Here is a 13,758-nt window from a genome sequence, read left to right on the forward strand (position 1 = left end):
ATAATAATGCAGCGCCCTAACAGGGTTTGTGGTAAAAGCACTGATGTCTAGTTGTAAGATCTATTGTAAACCCACAAAAGCAAGAAATAAATGATATGATATGATATGATATGATAAGTTAATGTAAGCGAACGTTACGCCTGCAATATCTTGGAAGCGGTGCGGCGGAAACTACAGTTTGAACACATTTTCCTTGCAGGCGTTTGTATGGAGATGTGGATTTTGTTTCAAGTCTATGACGATCCTTTGAGTATAAAATGTAAGTTTGATTTGTGTTTTTAAAATGGCCATTTATAAGAAGGGGTTTCCATTTGTTGAACCCCTATTAGAGTATTTTATGTAGGTATTAAGTATAGGCACTGTAGCCCAATTTCCGAGGACTTTCATGGCATTTTTTTTGTTTAGAATATCAAAATTAAAGAAATATTATTTAAAAAATGGAACTCAAAGGCTCTTTCACTATTCACATTTACAGTGACATAAAAATACATAGCAAATATTATAAAAATATTGAACCAAATAATAGAGATTTTAGTCTCTTTTGGAGATATAAAAGGTCCCAATGTCAGTGTAGTGTAAAGTTCGAATACTTATACCTACAACTTGGTGGTGTAAACGTTCTCTAAAAGTATTTTTTTAAAGTTAGCTTATTATTTATTTGTTATTTAAATTTTTATTACCTTAATAAAGAACATGTAAATTTAAATATAAATCAAAATAATATTTCTGAGATTTTTGTATTAAAGTACAAAAATTCAATATACAGGACAGCAAAATTGCAGAATATAATGATTTAAACTAACACGATTTCCTACTACTACTTACAGTGTAAGTCTTACACGAAATAGCGAAGTTCCAGATTGCAATAATATTCTAAGACAAATTAAATTATTTTCATAGAAAATATTTTAACTTGTATTTTAAATAGTCACACTACTTATGTTTTAAACATTAAATAAATGTCATATACAAAGAAAAAGTGAAAAAGTGCTCCAAGTGTTCCGAGTTGGATTTTATTTAATGTTTGCAATAATATTGTTAGAACTTACATGCAACTTTTGTCTAATTCTTCTCTGGTTAATGCGAAGGAGATCTCCGGTGAATTCAGAACAGGCAAGTCCATCGCACACCGCTGTAGCATATCTTTGTTGCAATTTTCATTGGCGCCTGCGAACAAGAAAATAAATATTATAGAAAATAAAATAATAAATACTTATTAAGTATTACAATTTAAATAATCATCGATTCTTACGTGTGTAAAATTTAGATATAGTCCCAAGTAAATTTAGATATAAGTAGTTTCAGTACAGATGGTGTTTTTTTTTACGCACTAGTGTGAGAAGTTATACAGTCCATGTCAGGTCGAAACTTCGGAGGGCTATCTATCTGTACTGAAAAACGTCGTACGATACACGTGCGAAAAGGAAATTCGTAACTCGTGTCGATTTAAACACTCCCTTCAGTCGTGTTTTAATTTATTGCCACTCGTTTCGAACTTCCTTTTTTTTCGCACTTGTATCGTGATGTACTATTCCTCCTGCCACCTACTAGAATGTTATGATACAGCCAGACGCTTTTCTGAAATACATTTTTTTCAATAAAAGTAAGAAACTTCAAAAGTCGAAACCTTTTACTGAAAAAGATGAACCAAGAGCGTAGAAAACGGTTACGTATTACATCTCATGCATGAGCACTACTTTCACTTCAAGGTCATATCAAAATAATATTAGTTTGAAGATCTAAATCGGACTCCTGAAGGTCAGTCCAATAAGAAACAATACATAATAAATCTAAATTGATTTTCCCTACTTATGAAAAATTGTTTACATGACGTAAAATGCGCATTAGAGCGCACTCGGCAAACGTAAACAGAATGATCTAACACTGAATGCGTCAAATCTCTCATCTTACTTCATAAAGTCATATGTTATAAATAATTACTCTGTACGTTTTACTTTTACTCTTTATAAAAAAAGATCAATAGATTTAAAGTTTGTATAATTATACAAACCTAGGAGTACCTATGTATGAAGACATTGAGATACTTTATGTCTCCTATTAGAATCAAAAGAGCTCGTTACTGGGTTCGGTTAGCTTAAAAAGTGGCGGATCAAAAAACGCATCAAAAATAACTACGTACAAAACCTTAAGAAAATGTGTTCATAATATACATATAGGTATGTACAACTATTGCCCAAGAAAGTAAAACCCATACAGTTTCGCATATTTTAAATACTCATCCGAATATATATTTGAAAAAAGATACAATACATGATAATATTAAATATTGTCACACACCACAAAGAATACCTAGTATCTAAAATGACGGATATAGAATTCATAAGAACATACGTCATTTTTGTTTAGAACGTCTCATGATATATATGACTTTCATATGACGCGCACAGCTTTAAATGAATTTGCGTGGGCACATCTCCCGATGACTTTGGAGGTGGGGCAAATACGAGTATTTACGCAGTATCGCTTTCAAGGTAATAAACAGCTTTTAGTAAATATTATACAGAGAACATCTTTGAAAGAAATTTGGGATCAGTAATACACAAAAACTACAAAAAAAGGATTAAGAAATATTTAAAATGCACATTGTGTCATAATTACTTATAGTTTCCGAGTAAATCGGCTGTGACAGACGGACAGACGGACAGACGGACAGACGGACAGACGGACATGACGAAACTATAGGTATCCTAGAGGCACTTTAGGACCCCAATTTTTAAATAGTAGCAAATCTATTTTAATTAAATACTTCTACATGTAGCTTTAGGAATCGAAAAAAAGTAAAAGTAAATGGTGGAGAAAAGTTCGTCATAGTTTTATGAGAACGGCAAATGAGCAAGATAATTGCTTGTTACTAGCAAATAACATTACCCGTGGATCCCTGCAACCACCCTGCAAAACCAGACTTTTGAATTGGATATTTAAATTAAAAAAAAACTAGAATAAGGAGAATTTATTTAAAACAAGAGGCAGCCAGATTTATCGTCCTTAATTAACCTTCTAGAAACAAACATGTTGCGTGTTTAGATAAGTAATGCAAACTAAACGAAATAGTAAAATATGACGTTCTTATCAAGAGCACGCATGGTGTTGACGAATGTTTCATATCTAGAGTCAGACGATCATTCTTTATCGCTTTTCCAAGCATCTATCATGAGTGGACCGATATGTGGGGTCCATTGCAATATGGACCTTTATATCGGAATTTCTCTTAGAATTGGAAGGACAATTTTGCACTTACACTGTTCCCATACGTTGTATGACAGGATAGAGTAATAAGTGATTTTATTCGATTTTACAGCTATTTTAACATTAGTGTGTTAGTAAGAACTCATCATAATTCTAATCCTTCAAACATCTTTTCCTTCTTTCAATTAATACCTACATATAAATTTATTATTTATTTAGTCATATATTATAGTAATGGCATTAAACGTAAAAAAACGTCTTCTCATATTCCGTTTAGTTGTTACAGATTCCCCAAGGTAACAACTAACTTCGCGAGTGTTCGACTGCACGCTAACAGGCGCCGGCGCACCCGGTCATCTGTCACGCGGCGCGCACGCGCGATCAGCTGTTCGTGCACACGTGATCAGAGCTCTAGTGTTATCTGAAGATATGTATTTGTAAGTTAGCGGGGGTCATAGAGCTTACGAATGACGAACGAAGACATTTTATCAGAAAAGAGAACTGATAAAGCGGCATCTACACTTCTAGGTTTAGCACTCGTTAATTTTTTTGTATAAAAATCATGTTCGATTCATACTCTACTTATGTGGTTTAGTTATACATTATCTAGGCTTGAAAGCTACTCAAGCATTTATGTAATAAAAATATTATCTATTAATTGATTTATTTCGCTCGTAATTTGAGACCTAAATACGAGTAACCTATCTGATGTGCGATGCGATCAACAATCTGATAATAATTATTTATGATTTATTAGTGAAGGGGTATTTATTTTTCTAATTGATTGATACAAACAATAATATGGGGGTGGGGGTAAAGTTCTTACAATTTAATTTAGGTATCCTGCCGTTTCGCCAAAAAACGTTTCGTCAAATTTCATTTCCCAATAATCATATCGCAATAGTTTCATTTCCCAAAGTATTGTTTGGCAAAGGTATGTTTCGCAATGAATTTGTTTGGTCAAATTATCATTTGGCACAATTTTACTTAGTCAAATTTTATTTAGACAAAACTTTATTTCGCAAACGTTTTTAATGGCAAAACTTATATCCCAAAAACATGTTTGGTCAAAATTTCACATCGCAAATTTCGAAAATATTTAGGCATTTGCATTTTCATTTCTACGGGATTAATTTAATTTACCGAAGATTTTTTTGCCAAATTTAACTTAAAATTGTCAAATGACAATTTCAGTTTTATTCCCAAGGCTTCAGTTGGACAAGAAAAGTTTGCTCAACTTTATTTTTGTCAAATTAATTACTGGACAAAATTATTTTGTCAACTATTTTTTTGTCAAAAAATGTTTCTACAAATTACACCATGCAAAACCACGTTTGACAATAAATATTACAAGGCATAAATGTAATGTAATAATTTTATTAGTATTGTAACAGAAAACTCGTGAGCGACAGGGTCAGTTTAGGTGCGACGACGAGCGAAGCGAGGAGGAGCGTGTTAGGTTGACAGTGAGCAAACTGGAAATGGCTTTTTAAAGTAATTAAAAATTAATAGAACATAATGGTCTTGAAAACATAAGGTTTCTTTTTAATAAAATGTATCCGGACATGTAAGTGAAAATGTCATCCTTGACATTTGCAGCAGGAGGAAAAAAAGTAGGTACGACATACCTACACATTATTTCACACAAATCTTGGACACAAAGTATAAAATCAACAAACAAATTTCTAGTACGCCATTTAATTACAATATATTGGGAAATGGAAATTTTGCCTAACAATACCTTTGACTAAATAATATTTGGTAAAATGAAATTTGACCAAGTAAATATTTTGGGAAACAAATACTTGCCAAAAAAAAGTTTTGCTAAATGTCAATTTGCGATAAGTTGTTTTGCCAAACGTTTATTTGGGAAATGATAATTTGGGAATAATAGTTTGGGATGTGAAACTTTGGGAAACGTTTTTTGGCGAATCGTCAGTAAACCTTTAATTTAATTTATTTATAACAAAAAACTTACAACTATTTTACAAAAAACAATTCCGCCAAACTGAGGCCAGTTAACCCATGCGTAATTGATAATCGTGCGTAGTTGCAAATACCTGCACGTGTAGAAAATATGATTCACATACGTACATTTGATACATGGATGGTGATAAGCAATAATGTGTCAACCCACAAAAACTAAAAAATGAGATTTTAATGCCATGTTATAGCTGGATTTTTAAACTTCTATTTGCAAAAATGACCTTTTCATTTTGAAAATTTTCACTATCCCAAAAGTAAAAAAATAGGTTAACACAAATCCTTTATCGTGTGTTGCCTGTTTTGCATTAATGTGTCAAGAACCTTAACTTATTATAGTAATTGGCAGAAGACATATTTAAATTACAATAATGTGTTATGAGGGTTGACTCAACGATTTTTTTACACTTGACTCATTCTTGCAAAACGCAAAAAATGACATAGTTACCCACTATGAGACTTGAATGATTATTGCAAAATGATATTTTATTCGTTTTTTTATGCTACGACCCGTGTTATAAAACATAAATCATTATTGTTAAATTATATTCGGGTCATAAATTGTTCGTTTTTGGTGTAAGTAACATGACACTATATTGTAAAATACAACTGTTCATATTAATTTATGTTTGAATAAGTTATGACTTAGTCCATTAGTATATTTTTGCACATGAATGGTAAATTCAGTACGAAATTGAACATTTTAAGTCATGAATATACATATTCGTTATTATAATTTGCAAACATTTTTTACAAGTACGTGTTTATATAAAAATCTAATATAAGCTACTATTTTTTTATAATTACTAATTACATTAAGACGTGTTAATGTATGCATAAAAATATTGTTTGATTTTTGTATACTTACTGAATGGTAGTTTATTATTTTGTTACGGATATTTTATGTTTTGTTCTTGTACAAGTCATGAGTTAATCATAATTTAAATGACTTAGTCTATATCTTAGCGTAAAAAAATATGTTGTTGTATATTTTAGATAGGTAGTTTATTTTTTTTAAAGATGATTATTTGGTTTTTGTAACGATTTTTTGTTGAAAAAGCACAGATAATATAAATATGTGTCTAGAAATGATCATTACTCTAATAGTTAATTTATAGTATTTTATTCAACAGACGTTTAAAGGAGGTCAAGAAATATGAGTGGCGTACTTTCCACGAGTATTTTGGAGTCAGTTAAACACCATTGCATACAATACTTTTACAACGACCATGCACTTAGTTTTAATAGTTTTTTTTTAATAATTCTCGCGAAATTCACACTGTTTCCTGTATTGCAAAGGTTTGCACTGTCAGCTCAGCTGCCCAAAGCCTTCCCGCGCACGCACGCAGTATCAGTTAATGCAATGCGTTGCCATGATTACAGAACCAAACAATGCGTTTTCAGTTTTTTCGATACGCACAATCCTGTAAATGACGAATAACAGTTCGGGAGCAGAAAAATCATTAAAAGGTTTGATTAATAAATAATGTATTGATTCATACATACACATACCTAATAACATAAGTGACCATGACTGATTGTTACTTAACACTTATAAAGTTAAAAATATGCATAGGTAGAGTATTTTACAACAACAGTTTATGTGCTTTAACATGTTTATTTAAGACTCATAGATATTTTTAAACAATTAGCAAAAGTGGGTTAAGTATCATAACACAGTCTTGAAAAAGTTTGACGTCGTCGAACAATTCGCAATAAAAGAAAAGGGCATTATTTCATCAAATTGAAGTTTGTTTTGAAATTAAGCTACAATAATCACTACTACTGAACGTATTATAGCTGAAAAACACAACAATCTATATAAAAACAATTTTTTTTAAGAAAAACACAAAAAAAAGAGAAAAAATCTTTAGACGCCATTTTCTCAAAATGGTTGGCGTGTGGGTTGACACATTGTTGCTTATCAGCATCCACATATCAAGGTTATTTTAATAGGACAAAAATATGTTGGGCCTCAAAGGGTTTTTGAAAAAAAAATAGTAATCATAAAATCATCATCATCATCATCATCATCATCATCATCATAAACTTAAGAGTTAATCTCTTGTCGGTGGAGTATTTTCCAGCTTTTTCTATCCTGTGCCAGCTCTTTGACACTTTGATACGACACGGCCCCTACTTTTTCTTTTATTTGGTCCATGTAGCTGCGTCTGGGCTTTCCTCGACCTCTCTTACGACCAATCCGTCCCTCCAGAATAGTAATAAAAAAGTGGTCGTGTCGCATCAAATGTCCGATCATTTTTCCGCGTCTATTTTCAATCGTTTTCAGGATGGCTCGTCTTTCATTTACTCTTCGTAACACCTCCTCATTCGTAATCTTGTCTCTCCAACTAATTCCCTCCATTCGTCTCCAGCACCACATTTCAAACGCTTCCATTCTCTTCCTATCTCTTAGGGTCATTGTCCACGTTTCACATCCATAAAGGGCTATACTCCAGATGTACACCTTGATCAGAAGTTTCTTGTTTTTGCATGACATACGGGATTTCAACAATTGTCTCTTCTGGTTGAAAGCTTTTTTTGCCATAGCAATCCTCGCAACGATGTCTGGTGTGCATCTAGAGTTCTCTGTAATTAAGCTGCCTAAATATTTAAAACTATTTACTTGTTGAATTGGCGTATTGTTGAGAACTATAGTAGGATAACTGGTTCTGTGTTTTGCAGTTGTGAGAGTTTTCGTTTTCTTAATATTTATCTTTAAGTCTAATTCGTTAAAAACTGTGTCCATGGTTATCAATAGCTGTTCTAATTGGGTTGAAGTTTCTGCAAATGCTGCGATATCGTCTGCGAATCGTATAAAATGTATTTTCTCCCCGTTAAATGTTACGTACCCCACCCTTGTCTGTTTCTATAATTTTCCTTATAGCGTGTTCTATGTATACATTAAATATGATAGGTGAAAGTGGACATCCCTGTCGTACTCCTTGCCTAATCCTTGCATTCCCAGTTTCCTCTCCTACTTCCACCAACGCCTCCTGCTCCTTGTAAAGTTGGTAAATTATCCTTCTGTCTCTGTAGTCCACTCCTGCTTCTTTTAAGACGGCCATCATTTTTTTCCAGTTAACCATAAAATATAAAAGTAATAAACAGTAACAGAAATATTCCCCAAGGTAACAATTATTGTTTTTGGAGATGTAAATGGTCCCCAACATCAGAGAAAACACACACTATTTGAAACATAACACTATCTAATACGTGTGAATGTGAAATGTGGAATGCCATTATATCTTGGCCTCGAATAATCGCCAACATCATGTGTGTCCTGTTAAACAGGTAGTTATTTTTAACAGTGCCGTTCTAAGAACCATACATTCCGTCTGGTGGGGAGCCGAGCCCACCTCATGGCGCGTTGCCATTGGTTGGCCGGTATCGTACGATGTTTTTGCATGTGTGAGAGGCGCTTGCGTCGACACAGGGGAAATATTGCAACCGCTTACCGAATGCTGTCACTTCCACGAAGCGTTACAAGTGCATTATGCTATGTAACGTAGCTGTTATAGAGCAAGAGGTCGCATAAGAGTGGTACGCGTCAATTTTATTCAAATAGGAATGCTCAAGACACACATTGTCATCCAATCGAAGCATGATCGAGGGCCAATTCGTTCTCGTAGATATAGAACCGCCAATTAACTGTGGAATTGTTCAGATGCCTTAGAAGTATCGCCTTGACACGCGGTCGACTCAATAATCGTGCTTTATTGATGATTGATTGTAAACAATTTTTTGCAATGTATATTGTTTGGACGTAGGTACTCGTAAACTTATGTCATTCATTCACTGAAAATTTGCGTATAAATGAGTTGCATGAATAGGTAAATAAACAAAATGTTAATTTGACTATTTAGGTAATATCATTATTGAGTAACATGCCTGAATCACAGTTTTGTCCTGATTATAATATATGCTCATTGCTAAATAACGCAAATTCAGATTTAATTATTGATAAAACTAGAGTAACAAAGCAGTTACGAAATAATTAACGTATTTATGGTAACATTAATCAAAGTACGGTAATAAATTGACAACTAAAACATCAACAGACTGTACTATAAATATGACTGTTCCCATTAAAATAACGTTTTAAATCCTTCAATGTTCACTGAAGGTTTTTCCAGAAAGATTCCATTCACACTCACGGTCAGGGCATATTGGCAAAGTCAATTCACAAGTAGGAATACAGACGCCACTTGTTTCATCGGTGACTATGGAATAATCATGTTAAAAACCTTTTAATTTCGAATTAAAACGTTTAATAATATAACTTGGCAAACAAAGAGTAGAAATGGTTTTTTTTTTTATCATTGCCACTTGCCACATACAAAACGTTTTATATAGACGCTGGCGCCAATATTAATTACTACTCCTTTTTGCCAGACTGGAGCTTAATATGTTCTGATTTTCTCTTTACTTTTAATGTGTGAATTGGATCATAGTATGTAGGAAATACCCCATGTTGCCCATTTAAAATGTATTTATCCTGTGAGGAATTTATTTGTTTACGATTGCAGTTCGATTTTTTTTTTCAAAATAACTCTAGGAAAGAGTTGAATTGGAAAGTGCGATGACTACTAACCCCCTTATTCATAAACGTACGCTAAAGTTATCAAGCCGATAAAGTTCGTTTGTCTCTTTCTATCACCGCATTACGTCGGAAAGGGACAAACGGACATTACACTTTGATATAAAATCAGAATACTATAGAAAGCACATAATAATGCATGTACATAATAATATATATTGGTCTGATCAGATGGTACTTTTAGGTTCTACGTCTAGCATAAATATAAAAATTCATTTATGTACATAAACTAATTTAGGTCGTTTTTCAGGGATTATTATTAGAAAATAAAGTTTAGAAATTAGATTCCTACCAGTTAATACGACATTTATTACATTTTAAAAATAAAAGTGTATTTTTACTAAACTTGCTTATTCTCTCGCTATTAAAATTACCAAAGTGTTTCTACCGCACGCTTCAGTAATAAAAATGAAAATATTAAAACGTGAAGGTTACAGTCAGTAATACTGATATATGTATGTATAGGTGTAGACCGCGTGGACATGTGCCAATATTTACAACTAAAGATAAGAAGCATCACGTTTGCTGTTTTTTTTGATTTATTATTAGTTTTTGAAGTTCGAAAAACAACGCTTGATGGTAAGCAACAAAGACATTGAGCAACGGCGGTGTCACTATAAAACCACTACCAGGATCAAAAGAATATTTATTTTTAATTGTTGTGATAAAAAAATAACTAATAAAAACTAGAGTCACCAGATTTTTTCCACAATATTACGAATGACAAAAACTCATCAATTTTAGTATCTCTAAAACTATCACATTTCACAAAACTCAAATTCAAATTCAAAAATCAAAATTGACAAAACTGTAAATATTCTGAAATATGTTTTTCTGAAGTATGTTTCTCTTTTTGATATTTTTTTAGACGATTGCTCATTATTAACTAGACATCCTATAAATCCTTTATTAATTTACCTACCTATACAACCGTGATTTATTAAAGGGAAATAAAACATTATTTTTCACCACACCAACTAGTAAAGGCTTACTTTGCTATTCGAAAACAGATAGCAAAATTGCGTTTTATTCACAAGAGTGCAAAGTAATTTCATACAAATTTTAACTTGATGTCTTAAGCTGGCTGGTAGAAATTACCTACAAATGATGATTTTGAATCATAAATATTGAATAGATTGATGGATTTGATTTAGTTTGATGTTTTATAGTCAGTATTTTGTTCGTATTGGTGTGGTGAAAAATTTTGTGTTTCACTCGGTGGCAAAGTTTGTTTAACCTTCGTGCCTTGAAACCCTCGCAACGCTCAAGATTCCACTTTTTGAACCTCTCGCTACGCTCGCGGTTCAATATTGGCATCTTTCGCTTGCTCGGGTATCAATATTAGCACGTGCGGTTAAACAACAACTTTGCCCCCTTGTAAAACAAATAACTATTGTTCTCCAAATTCAACATGGCCTCAGGTGTTAAGCCCTAACGCGCTGGCGGTGCTGTAAGATGCTTATAAATTCAACGCGGGAGTTATAATATAAGTTGGCAAACTTGAAGTACTGAAAATGGACCAAGTTTGGCAAGAACGGACCGGACTTGTCAAGACTTCATGTTGTACAATGCAGATGCAGACTTAAATTGGCCAATTACTTTAGGTTAATAACATAACCTTTGAGTGGACAATGGCCTCCTTCCGAAGGGAACCAATATATCAGTGTTCGCTTATAGAGTAGTTATATTATATTTATTTCGATAAAATACAAGTAACTTGAGTAAAAAAAGAGAAAGTCAAGAGAATTATAAGTGATTTTCTGAATACTTATTTTTGTCTTCGCGTTTGAACACTGATTATTGTGGAAACGCATAGGTATTTTACAAAAAGAAAATGAATTACAGCTATAAAAATATTTGAGAATACTTAGTTACCTACATATTTATCAATTTGAAAGTTTTTATTTAAAGTACAAGAAAATACATGATTAAGGTAAACTTAGGGGTCAAATCGACCTCTAAGACCTTACCTTTCGGTAGTGTACTCTCGCAGCAACGTATTAAAAAAATTAAAAATAGACTAGGTTCACTGTATAGTAAAAGTAACATTTTATATTAATGGATTTAAAGACATATTAGTGTTCTACTTTGATTAAATAACACAGTAACTTTTACATCATTGTAAATAGCGTGATAGATTACTTTCTGATAACCTATTAACCAGTAAATATTTGTAAAGATTAAATAATATTATGTTAGATAACATAAGTTTATCTACTTACGATGAGGTAATCTACTATCGCCATTTCTCGGCAACAGAGCATCTACTATATACTTCTATGTAGTATTAGGCAATAATTATATTATGTTGAGGAAAGAAAAATAATAGTTATTTTTCTTCAACATAATTTTTGTTAATTTACAGCGAAAACGTCACAATTTTCACAAATAACCTAACCACAAAATTAAAATTTTGAAAAAACCCCCGACCGCGACATAGTGGACCGATTTTTATGAAACATGGCTAAGAACACTCCCGACTAACTCAGCTTTCAAACAAAAAAAAAACTAAATCTATATCGGTTCACACATTCGGGAGCTACGATCTACGATGCCACGGACAGACACGTCAAACTTATAACTTATAACACCCGTTGTTTTTGCGTCGGGGGTTAAAAACCATCATGACACCATCATTTTCCATCAGTGGCCTTTTTCACCACAGTGATAGTGACACGACACTGACAATTATTATGTAACACCTAGCAATACTTCTCACTTGATGGTCTCATCGGAAGATCAGCGCTGGAAGTCACCAGCAACACGCTGAGATGAGGCCATTTCGTGGCACTTCATTACTTTCTGTCTTGTTGTTATTATGTGTTCTTTGTCTTGTCTGTGTTCACGAATAAATGTTTTTCTACTCCAGCACTTAAATCTGTGAATTAGATTATTGTCAGCGGTATCCAAATTAAGTTCATTTGAGTAACGATGAGAAAGTCTATTTGTCTATAGGTTCATAGGATTACTGCTAGCAGTAATCATATGAATATAGGAGTTCTGTAAATTTTTTTTTAAAAGCACAACTTCCATTTATCAGGTATGTTTTCATTTACAGTAATAAGTAACTTTTAATAAATAATATAATATTTAGGTTCATAATTTAAATCAAGATGAAAAAATAAACTTAAATGCGTTTTACATATTAGATATTGCAAAACAAAGGTAAAAATCATAAGTTTATCCAATAATTTTACATTCGACATTTAAATATTCTTGAACGCAACCACATTTTTCGTAATTGAAAACCGGCTTATTTTCTATTTCTCTTGTCTATGGTATGTTTGACATTTGTAAACTTATCACGAAACTATTTGAACTATTTCGGTGGTGTGTAGTTTGTTTTAATTCGACGTTATTGTGCAAAAACATAAGTAATTGTGAGTGATTCTGGTGAAAATGCACTTCCGAAGAAATCAAGGCTATGGGCGCTCAAAGTGACTGACAATTTGTTACATGAAAAGTCAGATAAAGCGTACCAAAATATTATGATTGTTTTGACATGGAAATTGCAAAAAAATGTTTCAACTTTCTCTGAAACGGCGTTGTTGGCATATTTTGAAGAATTGTGCAACAAGTTCTCGCCATCAACATTGTGGACAGAATACTCAATGCTACGACGATCCACACAAATATTCCCATTCATTACATGAAGTAAGTAACTAACCCATTTTATTATTCTCGAATAGGTATGTATGTGGCTGTCGTAGAAAAAGTATAGTATACAATCGTAACATTATGAAGGCTATAAAAGTCTCGTACCTTACTTAGGCCACTCGGCAAGCCTTCGTGGCCTAACCGCGGTACTCAACTTTTATAGCCTTCATAACGTTACCGTTATATAATATACTATTATTCTATTCTATTCAATATAACTAAATCGAAATCGGTTTATCCGTTCGGGAGCTACGATGAAACAGACAGACACACACACAGACAGTCAAACAGACAGACAGACAGACACTTCA

General features: G+C 32.7%; 1 protein-coding gene across 2 annotated transcripts in view; it reads right to left on the reverse strand.

Annotated features, from left to right (window-relative positions):
• Positions 1-13,758, reverse strand: part of LOC125233158 — an 85,569-nt gene that overhangs the window by 22,761 nt on the left and 49,050 nt on the right. For both annotated transcript variants that reach the window (XM_048139044.1, XM_048139045.1), the window contains one exon: positions 1,050-1,167. In XM_048139044.1, coding sequence (XP_047995001.1) covers positions 1,050-1,167 — 118 coding nt within the window. The remainder of the gene's footprint in view (positions 1-1,049; positions 1,168-13,758) is intronic.

The sequence above is a fragment of the Leguminivora glycinivorella genome, chromosome 14 (assembly GCF_023078275.1).
Source record: "Leguminivora glycinivorella isolate SPB_JAAS2020 chromosome 14, LegGlyc_1.1, whole genome shotgun sequence".
Classification (NCBI taxonomy): Eukaryota; Metazoa; Arthropoda; class Insecta; order Lepidoptera; family Tortricidae; genus Leguminivora; species Leguminivora glycinivorella.